The sequence below is a fragment of the Coregonus clupeaformis genome, chromosome 23 (assembly GCF_020615455.1).
Source record: "Coregonus clupeaformis isolate EN_2021a chromosome 23, ASM2061545v1, whole genome shotgun sequence".
In the NCBI taxonomy this organism is placed as follows: Eukaryota; Metazoa; Chordata; class Actinopteri; order Salmoniformes; family Salmonidae; genus Coregonus; species Coregonus clupeaformis.
In genome coordinates, this window is record NC_059214.1 from 38,586,213 (window position 1) to 38,598,615 (window position 12,403).

The 12,403-nt window shown below is 44.7% G+C and overlaps 1 protein-coding gene across 1 annotated transcript in view; it reads right to left on the reverse strand.

Moving 5' to 3' along the window:
• LOC121536983 (titin) overlaps nt 1–12,403 on the reverse strand; it is a 194,042-nt gene that overhangs the window by 58,817 nt on the left and 122,822 nt on the right. Inside the window, exons 148-165 of the mRNA XM_041844684.2 lie at nt 12,051–12,332; nt 11,604–11,903; nt 11,091–11,396; nt 10,683–10,988; nt 10,302–10,583; nt 9,897–10,196; nt 7,904–8,197; nt 4,712–7,663; nt 4,064–4,603; nt 3,643–3,927; nt 3,148–3,447; nt 2,732–3,034; nt 2,318–2,593; nt 1,921–2,220; nt 1,454–1,756; nt 1,042–1,347; nt 577–864; nt 24–326 (exon numbers count right to left, since the gene is read on the reverse strand). Coding sequence (XP_041700618.2) covers nt 24–326; nt 577–864; nt 1,042–1,347; nt 1,454–1,756; nt 1,921–2,220; nt 2,318–2,593; nt 2,732–3,034; nt 3,148–3,447; nt 3,643–3,927; nt 4,064–4,603; nt 4,712–7,663; nt 7,904–8,197; nt 9,897–10,196; nt 10,302–10,583; nt 10,683–10,988; nt 11,091–11,396; nt 11,604–11,903; nt 12,051–12,332 — 8,226 coding nt within the window. The remainder of the gene's footprint in view (nt 1–23; nt 327–576; nt 865–1,041; nt 1,348–1,453; nt 1,757–1,920; nt 2,221–2,317; nt 2,594–2,731; nt 3,035–3,147; nt 3,448–3,642; nt 3,928–4,063; nt 4,604–4,711; nt 7,664–7,903; nt 8,198–9,896; nt 10,197–10,301; nt 10,584–10,682; nt 10,989–11,090; nt 11,397–11,603; nt 11,904–12,050; nt 12,333–12,403) is intronic.

The window sequence follows — 12,403 nt, forward strand, 5'->3', positions numbered from 1 at the left end:
GATGTACAAGCTTGAAATATTACCATATGGATTCTTGACCATGACAGGGTCGGTGAGGATGGGGTCCCCAATACCATACTGGTTCTCAGCACTGACCCTGAACTGGTATTCATGGTTCTGCATCAGTTTCTCTACTGCGCAATCGGTCAGTTGACCATTGATATTGGAGGTGACCAGAGCCCAGTTCGCTCTGCTGGTCTCACGTTTGTCAATGATGTAGTTGGTGATTTCAGAGCCTCCATCTGCAACAGGTGGCTCCCACCTCATCTTAATACGGTCCGCAAACACCTTGGTGATCTTCACTCCAGCTGGTGGGCCAGGTTTGTCTAAAGAGAACACATAGATTGTTTTACACATCGACAATTGATTCTGAATATATTAATATTGTATTCTGTATTCTCTTGCAGACCCTCACAAACACATTCATATAAATTACACTAACATATCTCAAGCTGTTAAAGAGTTTGAGTATATAAAAAGACAAAAATAAAAAATATGTATCATGAAGCTACAACATCAGTTTTGAATGTGTGCACAATAATAAGACAAATTAAGAGTTATTGTAATTTTGCATACCTAGAACCTTGAGCTTAATATTGGCGTATTTAGCCCCATTGGGATTTTCCGCTAGAATAGTGTACTCTCCAGACTCCTTCCTTGCGACAGAAAACAATTCCAGAATGTGTGTATGTCTCTTCTGTGTCATCTTCATCCCCTCCACCAGTTTCAACGGAACACCATTTCTCTTCCATGTAACCTTAGGCAGTGGTTTTCCAAACACTACAGCATCAAAGGAGACATTTTCTCCAGCCTTCACTATGATCATGTTCTTCATGTCCACTCCCAGCTCGACCCTGGGGGGAACTGAAGAAACAAGAGACACATCACATAAAGTAAAAGGTCTGTGTTGGCCATGCAATCCACAATTATCTTTAATAATTTAGGGATAAAAAAATGGCATTTAGTCATTACACACTAAAATCTAAAATAAAAACAAAAACAACTTAGTTTTGTCAATGTTCTGAAGAAGCAGTGGCCTACCATTCTCTGCAAACACTGGGATGGCGTCTGAGATCTCAGAAGGCAAGCTGATGTTGATCGCTGACTTGGCGAAAACTCTGAAGCGATACTGGGCTCCCTCCTCCAGGCCAGCTACAACATAGTCTTCTGTCTTGACGTTCTGGCAGTTGGCATTGCAGCGAACCCATTTCTCTACTTCTTGACCAATCTTCATATACTCCACATAGTATCCGATGAGCTTGCTACCTCCATCATTTTGGGGACGAGTCCAAACAAGTGAAACTGTGCTCTTTGTCACATCCATTACCTCAGGTTTGCCAGGTGGATCTAGAATAAGAAAATGACAACATCCATGAGTTTTAATTGACAGGTTACAGATTTCAAAGCCAGTGAGGGACACCGTAAGCCATACATCACATGCCCAATGACTTACCGATGGGTGTTCTTGCTGTGACCCAGTCAGTCTGTTTGCTTGGTTTACCCTGTCCGGCCTTGTTGAGGGCAGACACCCTGAATGCATATTCCAGACCTTCCATTAAGCCTGTGCAGTTGTATTCAAGTCCACGGACAACGGACTCATTTGCTTTCACCCAGAGAAGGCTGTTCCTCTCTTTGCGCTCAATGCAGTATCCGGTAAGAGGACTACCACCGTCAGTTGATGGGGTCTCGTAGGACAGAGACACTGCTTCACTCTTGACTTTCGTGATACACAGATTTCTGGGCTCGCCTGGGACATCTGGAATTAAAATATGGAGTTAGCAAGACGAACATACATTTTGTAAAACAAATGTATTGTACATAATGTACACAACACTATATTACTTAGACAATCATAGTTCATTGTACAATAGCCATAAAAATGTTTGACCATGCTTATACTTTCTGTCATGCTTAACTCACCGAAGGGATATCTAGCGATCATTTTCTCTGAATAGATTGGCTCTGAGATACCAAATCGGTTCTCAGCTCGGACACGGAAGCCATACTCCATTCCTGGGGTAAGCTTGCCAACTCTGTAGCTGGTCGTGGTGCATGAGCCAGAAGCTATGACCCAGTCTCCTCTGCTCACATCACACTTCTCAATGACGTAGTTGGTGATGTTGCTTCCACCGTCCTCACTGGGTTGGTTCCACTGGAGTGCGCAAGCATCAATATCAACCTCAACGATCTCCAGGGGAGCGTCAGGAGGCCCAGGCTTATCTGTGAGATGAAGACATGTACCCATCAGCATCCATTTAGACTATGCATTCTGGCAGTGTATTAGTCAATTATTTTAGGTTTCCTCAATAAAACTTACCCTGCACTACGACCCTAAGAATCTGGCTGATTTTGGCGGTGCTGTTCTCAGCAGAAAGACTGTAGTAGCCACTGTCCTTTCTTGAGACGTCTTTCATGATGAGCGTAATGCAGTTTGGAGACTTTTGCACCATGCGACGATCAGATGTCAACAGATCCTCGGCTCCTTGCCTCCATTTGCAGAATGGTGCAGGTTTTCCAGCCACAATAGCTTCAACTCTCATTTTCTCTCCTGCTTTTACTGTGACAATATCAGGCATGATGATCTTCGGTGCCACTAAAAAAGATTGGAAAACATGTTTTTAAAATTAAGACTTACAAAGTGGTGTGCAACAGGGACACCTTTTTTTTTTTTTACACAAAACTCAATCCAGACAGGGTATTTCTGGGAATTTTCTAAAGCTTTGCAACTTACTCAGCTGCTCCTTGACTTCAAATACTCCCTCAGCTTCTCTTGCCAGACTGGTTCCAGCCACGTTTCTTGCTGCAACTCTGAACTTGTACTTTGTGCCCTCTTGTAGTCCAACGACTACAATGGTTAAGTCTTTAACAACGGAATATGGCGTCCATTTGTCTTCTGGTTTACCGTCCTCTTTGTAATCAACCATGTAGCCATTGATCTTAGCTCCACCATCCCTCAAAGGTTTCAGCCATCCCAGAGTGGCACTGTTCTTTGTCATTTCCAAGACATCCATCTTCTTCGGTGGATCAGGTTCACCTGTTTTAAGAAACATTTGAGATTTATGTGAATCAAAACACAAAACAATAAAATCCACTTACACTATCCACTATTTAATTACAATATTAGGTATACTGTAACAGTGCACTTACTTATAGGATCAGTTGTCAGATAAGCTTTTGGAGAGTCTTTAGGAACACCAATGCCATATTTATTGACTGCCATAACTCTAAAGTAGTAGTCACAGCCAGGTGTGAGGCCAGTGACTTTGAAGCTTGTTTTCTTCAAATCGTTGATACAATTTGACCAAGTCTTCTTGTTGAGTTCACGTTTCTCAACGATGTAGTTCTGGATTTGGCAGCCACCATCGTTATCCGGAGGGAGCCAAGACAGCTGACAACCGGTGCTTGTCACATCACAGACCTCAAATCCTCCGACAGGTCCAGGAGTATCTATTCAACAAATGTAACATCAATATTGGATACAGTCCATATAACAGTACAAACAATTATACTGTAATCAAACTAACAACATTCATTTGACATTGTTAAGAATTTTGTCTTGTTTAAAGTCTTTCACAGTGAATAGTGCTCTGTCATATCACAGACTGCCATAAAAAGTGAAAAGATACACCTCCAGTGACTTACCCAATACTTTAACACGCACAAATATAGCTTTCTCCCCAGCGGAGTTGGAGAGTGTCAGAGAGTATTTGCCGGAGTCATCCCGAGTGCTCTCAGGGATCACAAGGAAGGACATCGTATCAATCTGATCCACGTGCCCTCTCCTGACCACATTATCAACACCAAGCTTCTTCCAGGTTACTTTGGGGGATGGTCTTCCTCTGATAGTAGCGAAGAGCCTGATGGGGCAGCCTGCTCTAACAGTGAAGCCCTTCCTGAGACTGGCATCCAAGTCGATCTCTGGTGCCTCTGTAAGTGGGTAAGGGAAGGGGGAGAACATACATCAGACATTGAGAGATCACCATAAAACTAAAGCTATTAGCTACAGTTCTATATCAACTGGATATGTTCTCGTCTAGGCCTATATCAAGAAGTATTCACTTACCGAGGACCTCCTTGGGGTTGACGGCCTCTTTGAGTGTAGCGGGGCGGCCCCAGCCGACCTGGTTCTGTGCAGAGACTCTGAATTCGTACATCTGCTTCTCATTCAAGTTTGGAATGGTGAATTCTGTGTGCACTAGCACACCAGCACCAGTGTTGCACTTCTTCCAGCCCTCTTCTTTCTTCTTACGTTTAGCTTCAGCTTTAGCTTTAGCTGCAACTGCAGCAGCTTCATCCTCAGAGTCCTCTTCATGTTCTTCCTCACCTTCTCCTGCTACTGCTGCTTCAGGCTTAGCTACAGCTTCACCTTCAGGCTTGCCTTCACCTTCAGGCTTAGCTTCCTCTGCAGGTTTAGCTTCAGGCACAGCTTCAGGAACAGCTTCAGCTTCAACCACTTCAGGTTTAGGCTCAGGTTTGTCTCTCATTTCAACCATGTAACCAATGATAGGAGCACCTCCATCATAAATAGGCTTGGCCCACCCAAGAGTAATGGATGTCTTGGTGCTGTCAATCACCTTGAAACTGCCTGGAGGACCAGGAGCCTCTGGAATCAAGGAAAACAAAATGTTTGCATGTCAGTACAACCAACAGAGAAAAATCATAACCAATAATAATAATAATACAATATCACAAAAATGCATAAATGCTGTACCAATTGGATCTTTGGCTGCTACTGGTCTGCATGGTTTGCTTGGCTCTCCCAGTCCGACTTCATTTTCAGCCTTGACACGGAACTGATACTCGTGGTTGGGAATCAAGTTGCTGACTTTCATGCGTCTCTCAGAGATGGTACTCTTTGTGCATGGCACCCATTTGACAGCGCGCTTTTCTTTCCTTTCCAGGATATAACCAGTGATAGACTTTCCACCATCATTCTCTGGTGGGGCCCACACGACTGTCATCTCCTCCTTGCCGATCTTGGTGATCTCTGGTGATTCTGGTGGTCCAGGTCTGTTGAACTGAGTCCTAGCTGTGACAGGTTTGCTCTCCACTGCAGGACCTGTCCCCATCTTGTTTTCTGCTCTGATGCGGAAGATGTACTCATTTCCTTCTACTAGTCGGATGACATTGCAATAGTTGGTGACAAGTGAAGCAGAGTATGTGGACCAGACCATTCTTCTTGTCTCACATTTCTCAATGATATAGCTATCAACTTCACATCCACCTTCATCTTCTGGGAGATCCCATGTAACTCTACATTTGTCTACTCCGATTCCAGACACCTTCACGTCTCTCACAGGCCCTGGGACATCCAAGACATTGACAATTGCATATCCAGTGAAAGTTCCAGCAGAGTTTGTGGCGGTGACAACATATTTTCCGGTGTCTGTGCGTTTGGATTTGGTCATAAGGAATTTAGAATAATCTGTGCCCGTTTCAACACTAACTCTAGGGTTATCTCCTGTGGCCTTGTCCTTCACCCACTTCACCTCTGGTTGAGGCATTCCTCTGAGTCCCGCCTCAATTCTGATAGACTCTCCAGTTTTAACCACAAGGGCTCCAGCTAACTTTATATCAAGCACTGGTTTCTGGATCTCCTCTTTGACAAGAACATCACCAGTTTTCACCCAGTCACTTTCTCCACCTTCATTGCATGTCTGCACTCTGAACTGATAGGTTTGTTTTTCCACACACTTGTCAGCCATGAAGAATGTATTCGTAATCAGATCCTCATGTAATGGCACCCATTCTTCCACTCCCACTTTGCTCTCCAAAGCGTAGCCAATGTTGGGGCTTCCACCGTCATAGTCTGGCCTCCTCCATTTCAAGAAGACAAAGTTCTTACCAACGTCAGTTACGCGGAAGTTCTCTGGCGCACCAGGCTTGTTAATGGGATCGATGGCAAGGGTTGGTTGTTTTGTCTCCACTGTGGGCCCAGGGCCGCATTTGTTCACAGCACAAACACGGAAGAGATACTCGTGGCCCTCCATGAGTTTGGCTTTAACCATGCGGTTAGTGCAGTCAGATGAGATCATTGACCAAAGCCTCACACTGGGTTCACGGCACTCAACAATGTAGTTTGTAATCTCAGAGCCTCCGTTGTCCACAGGGTTCTCCCAGGACACCATACAGGAGTCTCTGGTCACATAGGTGGTCTTTAGATTCTGACAGTGTCCAGGTCTATCCAACACATTCACAGTTATCGTAGCTTCGGCTTCACCACTGTAGTTGTTAGCCTTCAAAACATACTTTCCATGGTCTGCTCTGGTTGCCTCTTTGATTCTCAGTTGAACAACAGGGAAGTTTTTAGTTAGTGTTGTGCGCTTGGCGGTTTCCAAAACGTCCTCACCCCTTTTCCAGATAATCTCTGGGTCAGGTCTGGCTTTCACGTAACCAATGATGTTGATGTTATGTCCAACACGGACAGTCAAACGCTCACGGCTTGTAGCATCCATCTCAATCTCAGGAGGTATCATGATGTCTTTGGCAACCACCGATTCAGGGCATTCCCTAGGCTCTCCAACTCCAATCATATTTACAGCACTAATGCGGAACCTGTACTCTGAGTGTTCTTCAAGGCCTTTAACTCTGTAAGCACACTGCTTAATGTGACCATCCATGTTGATGATCGCCCATTCTCCGCCAGCTTTCTGCATTTCAATAATGTAGCCCATGATTGGACTGCCTCCATCTTTGTTGGGCTTAATCCAGACTAGGTCTGCATTTTCCTTACTGTAGTCCTTGATTCTGGGATTAACTGGAGGTCCAGGAGCTGTGATTTGACGACAGGGCTTTGCTGGGTCTGATATGGCAGAAGGTCCACTGAAACCGGCAATGTTTTCAGCGAAAACTCTAAACTCATACTCATTTCCCTCAAAGAGACCAAGTACTCTGATTCTGAGATCCTTACAGGGTGTCGTGTTGACACGGATCCATTTTCCGCCCTTATGTCTACGCTCAACAATATATCCAGTGATTTGACTGCCTCCATCAAACAATGGCATGGTCCACCCAACAGTGAGAGCATCTTCTGCAATGTCCGATGTGTTTGGTTTGCCTGGATGGCCAGGGGCTTCAAACGTGTGTTGGGCAACGGTTGGTGCACTTTCAAGAGGAGCGCCGATACCCATTTTGTTCTCTGCGCGAATACGCACAACATATTCAACACCGCTCTGCAAACGAGAGATCTTAAGCTTTGTGGCTGCGCTACCAGAGCTCACACCTCCCCAGGTTTCCTTCTTAGCCTCTCTCTTCTCAACAATGTAACCTGTTACAGGGCTTCCACCATCATCCTTTGGAGAACGCCAGTCAATAAGCATGTACTCAGGGGTAACCTCAAGGATATTGACTGGTCCAATGGGAGCTGCGGGCACATCAAGAACGGTCACATTCAAAGCCAGAGTCTTGGTTCCTGCAGGGTTGGACACTGTGAGGATATAGGTTCCACTGTCGGTTCTCAAACACTCATTAATGCTGAGAACTGTTGAATAGTTGTCACTCTCAATCTTAACTGCGCCTTCGGGTACAATTTCTGCTCCGTCAATGGACCATTTGGCAGTAGGCGCAGGAATGCCTCTCATGATAGCAGGGAGTCTGATTGTGCTTCCACATTTCACGATGATCCCTTCGATCAGCTTGGCATCAACTTCAACAATTGGAGCCACTGTGAAAAGATGGAGAACGAGATATAGATTAATTTATATAATTAGTTTGATGATAGCAATTATGTTGTCTACAAATCAATACATATAGGGGTGGTTTCCTGGACACAGATTAAGCCTAATCCTGGACTAAGAAGCACTTTCAATGAATAATCTTTATTGAGTTTGCTTTTTAGCCTAGGACTTGGACTAATTTCTGTCAGAGAAACCAAAGCATTAAGTAAATATATAGTAAACCTCACCAAGCTTCTCCTGGCAGAGAACGGGCACAGTGGTGTCTGGTCTACTCAGTCCAATAGCGTTCTCAGCTCTCACACGGAATCTGTAAGTCTTTCCTTCCTCGAGGCCAGTGATGTGGCTCTCAGGGATGCTGACGGTGTTCCATTCGTCCCACTCTCTTTCTCCTTCCTCTTGGTACTCAACCAGGAAACCTGTGATGTCACTACCTCCGTTGCGGTCAGGCCAGTTCCACACAAGCCAGACCTCTGTCTTGTCCACATCTACATGGTGCAAGTCCTTTGGTGGACCAGGTGGGACTGAAAATAGACCATACATTAGATTAGCTGAGATTAGATTACATACATTGAGGGAAAAAAGTATTTGATCCCCTGCTGATTTTGTACGTTTGCCCACTGACAAAGACATGATCAGTCTATAATTTTAAAGGTAGGTTTATTTGAACAGTGAGAGACAGAATAACAACAAAAAAATCCAGAAAAACGCATGTCAAAAATGTTATAAATTGATTTGCATTTGAATGAGGGAAATAAGTATTTGACCCCTCTGCAAAACATGACTTGGTGGCAAAACCCTTGTTGGCAATCACAGAGGTCAGACATTTCTTGTAGTTGGCCACCAGGTTTGCACATATCTCAGGAGGGATTTTGTCCCACTCCTCTTTGCAGATCTTCTCCAAGTCATTAAGGTTTCGAGCCTGACGTTTGGCAACTCGAACCTTCAGCTCCCTCCACAGATTTTCTATGGGATTAAGGTCTGGAGACTGGCTAGGCCACTCCAGGACCTTAATGTGCTTCTCCTTGAGCCACTCCTTTGTTGCCTTGGCCGTGTGTTTTGGGTCATTGTCATGCTGGAATACCCATCCACGACCCATTTTCAATGCCCTGGCTGAGGGAAGGATGTTCTCACCCAAGATTTGACGGTACATGGCCCCGTCCATCGTCCCTTTGATGCGGTGAAGTTGTCCTGTCCCCTTAGCAGAAAAACACCCCCAAACCATAATGTTTCCACCTCCATGTTTGATGGTGGGGATGGTGTTCTTGGGGTCATAGGCAACATTTCTCCTCCTCCAAACACGGCGAGTTGAGTTGATGCCAAAGAGCTCGATTTTGGTCTCATCTGACCACAACACTTTCACCCAGTTCTCCTCTGAATCATTCAGATGTTCATTGGCAAACATCAGACGGGCTTGTATATGTGCTTTCTTGAGCAGGGGGACCTTGCGGGCGCTGCAGGATTTCAGTCCTTCACGGCGTAGTGTGATACCAATTGTTTTCTTGGTGACTATGGTCCCAGCTGCCTTGAGATCATTGACAATATCCTCCCGTGTAGTTCTGGGCTGATTCCTCACCGTTCTCATGATCATTGCAACTCCACGAGGTGAGATCTTGCATGGAGCCCCAGGCCGGGGAGATTGACAGTTATTTTGTGTTTCTGTTGTCACCTTCTCACCAAGCTGCTTGGCGATGGTCTTGTAGCCCATTCCAGCCTTGTGTAAGTCAACAATCTTGTCCCTGACATCCTTGGAGAGCTCTTTGGTCTTGGCCATGGTGGAGAGTTTGGAATCTGATTGATTGATTGCTTCTGTGGACAGGTGTCTTTTATACAGGTAACAAGCTGAGATTAGGAGCACTCCCTTTAAGAGTGTGCTCCTAATCTCAGCTCGTTACCTGTATAAAAGACACCTGGGAGCCAGAAATCTTTCTGAGTGAGAGGGGGTCAAATACTTATTTCCCTCATTAAAAGGCAAATCAATTTCAAAAAATGTTGACATGCGTTTTTCTGGATTTTGTTGTTGTTATTCTGTATCTCACTGTTCAAATAAACCTACCATTAAAATTATAGACTGATCATTTCTTTGTCAGTAAGCAAACATACAAAATCAGCAGGGGATCAAATACTTTTTTCCCTCACTGTACGTCAAGTTAGTGATCAAGATACCAGGTACATTACAATACACCAGTAGGTCTTACTGTATTTGGGTTGATTGATACTCACACAGAGGATTCATGGCTTTGACGGCTTTGGTTGTTTCAATGTATTCACTTCTGCCAAACTGATTCTCAGCAGCAACGCGGAACAAATACGATGTTCCTTCCATCAAGTGCTTGGCCGTCATGCTGCGTTTCTTAGACGAAGAGCAGACTGGCACCCACTGTGCGGCTGCCACATCTTTCTTCTCCACGACGAAGTTGGTAATACGTGCTCCTCCATTGTCCTCAGGGTCTTTCCAGGAGAGATAGGCTGAATCGCTTCTCACCTCTGAAACCCTCAGGTGCTGGATTGGACCAGGTTTGTCTAATAGAGTAAAGAATAACATAATTATAGCAACCCAGCATGCTAAGCACTATACATCTGTCTTCATTAATTTCTGACACAAATTATGACAGAAAAATCCCTTACCAAGGACGAGGACTGTGCATGTGGCAGTCTTTGATCCAGATGAGTTTTCAATGTTCAGAGTGTAGTCGCCACAGTCAGAACGGGCACAGTAGCGCATCTCCAATTTAGATCCTAGTGGATTGACCTCAATTTCGGCTCTTGTGGGGACGTCTTCATCGTTCTTCTTCCATGTGACTTTGGGGAATGGAATTCCCTTGATTCCAGCTATCAGATTGATATGGGTTCTGGCCATGGCTTTCAACTCACGAGGCATACCCAGTTCAACATCCAACTCAGGAGGTTCTTTTAGGATTAGAAAAACAATAGGTGTAATAATTCAGTTGTTTATTTCAATGATAATGAATTACCTAAATTATGAAATAAAATGTAATGTAATTTTACCAAGTCTGTCTTCTGCCTTCACTGGATCTGTGGTGTATGCGGGTTCAGATTCACCAGCGAAGTTCACAGCAGTAACTCTGAATCTGTAATATTCTCCCTCTTCCAGGTTAATGACCTTGAACTTGGTTTCTTGGCAGGAATCAGGAGTCTGATTCACTTTTTGCCACTCCTCTCCAGCTTTACTGAACTCAACGAGATAGCCAAAGATCTTTCCCCTGCCACAGTCCTTTGGTGGCTGCCAAGATAGTGAGACAGACTCCTTTGTCCAATCCACAGCTTCTGGCAGCACGGGGGGGCTTGGAAGCACTGAGGGAAGAAACAGTTGATAAAATTAGATACAATTTTAAAACATTGGTAACATTTTGAAATCTTGTAAAGAATGAATTAACTTTGCGCAAAGTCACTTACCAATTGGATCTTTGGCAAAGATGGGCTTTGATGGAGGGCTGGGGTCACCCAGACCCACAACGTTCTCAGCCATGACACGGAACTCATATTCACAGCCCTCGAGGAGGTCTGGAACAAAGTACTCCACTTTGGGGAAGATGCGGTCTTTTCCGGATGCGCGAGTCCATCTATTAGCCATGGTCTCCTTCCTCTCAATGACGTAGCCAGTGATGGGCTTGCCACCATCCGCAGGTGGTTCCCAAGTGAGGAGGGCTTGATCCTTATAGATCTCCTTCACAATGGGCTGTTTGGGTGCATCTGGCACCTCTGTAATGGGAGAAAGAATAGATCAGTTGTAGCAAAATGCATTCATGACAAAAGATAGTATGGTTGCATCTTAAATGGCACCCAATTCCCTACATAGTGCACTACTTTTGACCAGAGCCCTATGGGCCCTGGTCAAAAGTAGTGCACTATATAGGGAATAGGGTGCCATTATGGATGTAACCTATATCTTCCCAGTATGTATCTTACTGAAGATATCCTTAGCCTTGGTCTCGGCAGACAGCAGTGGGTTGCTGACGCCATGGATGTTCACAGCACAGATTCTGATGATGTACTCTCTGCCCTCAATCAGCTTAGGAACTTTGCATGTTGTCCTGGTGCAAGCTGTTGTCACTGGCATCCAGAGGTCTCTGTTTGTGTCTCTCTTCTCAATGATGTAGTTGGAGATGGCACATCCACCATCGTCCAGAGGAGGGTTCCAGGAAATCACCATGTAGTTCCTGTAGACCTCATTGAAGACCACTGGGCCCTCTGGAGGCTGGGGGCGATCTGAGGGAAAATAATAGCATTTTATAATTAATTATCTATCAGATATTGATCAGTCAATAATCAAACATATTTTGATTATAAGGGTTAATTAAAAGTGACATAAGGTCTGTCAACTAAGAACAACAAAGAACACCCTCACCAACTTACCTACAACAGTGAGACTGCAGATTCCTTTTCGTAAGCCGACAATGTTCTCCACAACCACCTGGTATCTGCCGCTGTGTTCACGTTTAGCCTTGGGCATAGCCAAGCACAGTGTTTTACTAGTGTTGGTCATTGTGACCTCCTCATCTGCTTTCAGCTCTTCCTCGTTCTTTGTCCATGTTATTGTAGGTGCTGGCTTTCCAGTAAAGCGGCCCTGGAGGGTGCACACATCTCCCACACGCACAATCAGTCTGTCACGGAAGTCCAAGTCGATTGTTGGGGGCTCTGAGGATGGAAGAACAAAGAAGTGATGTTTTCAAAAAATATATATATATATATTTCTATATATAAATCAA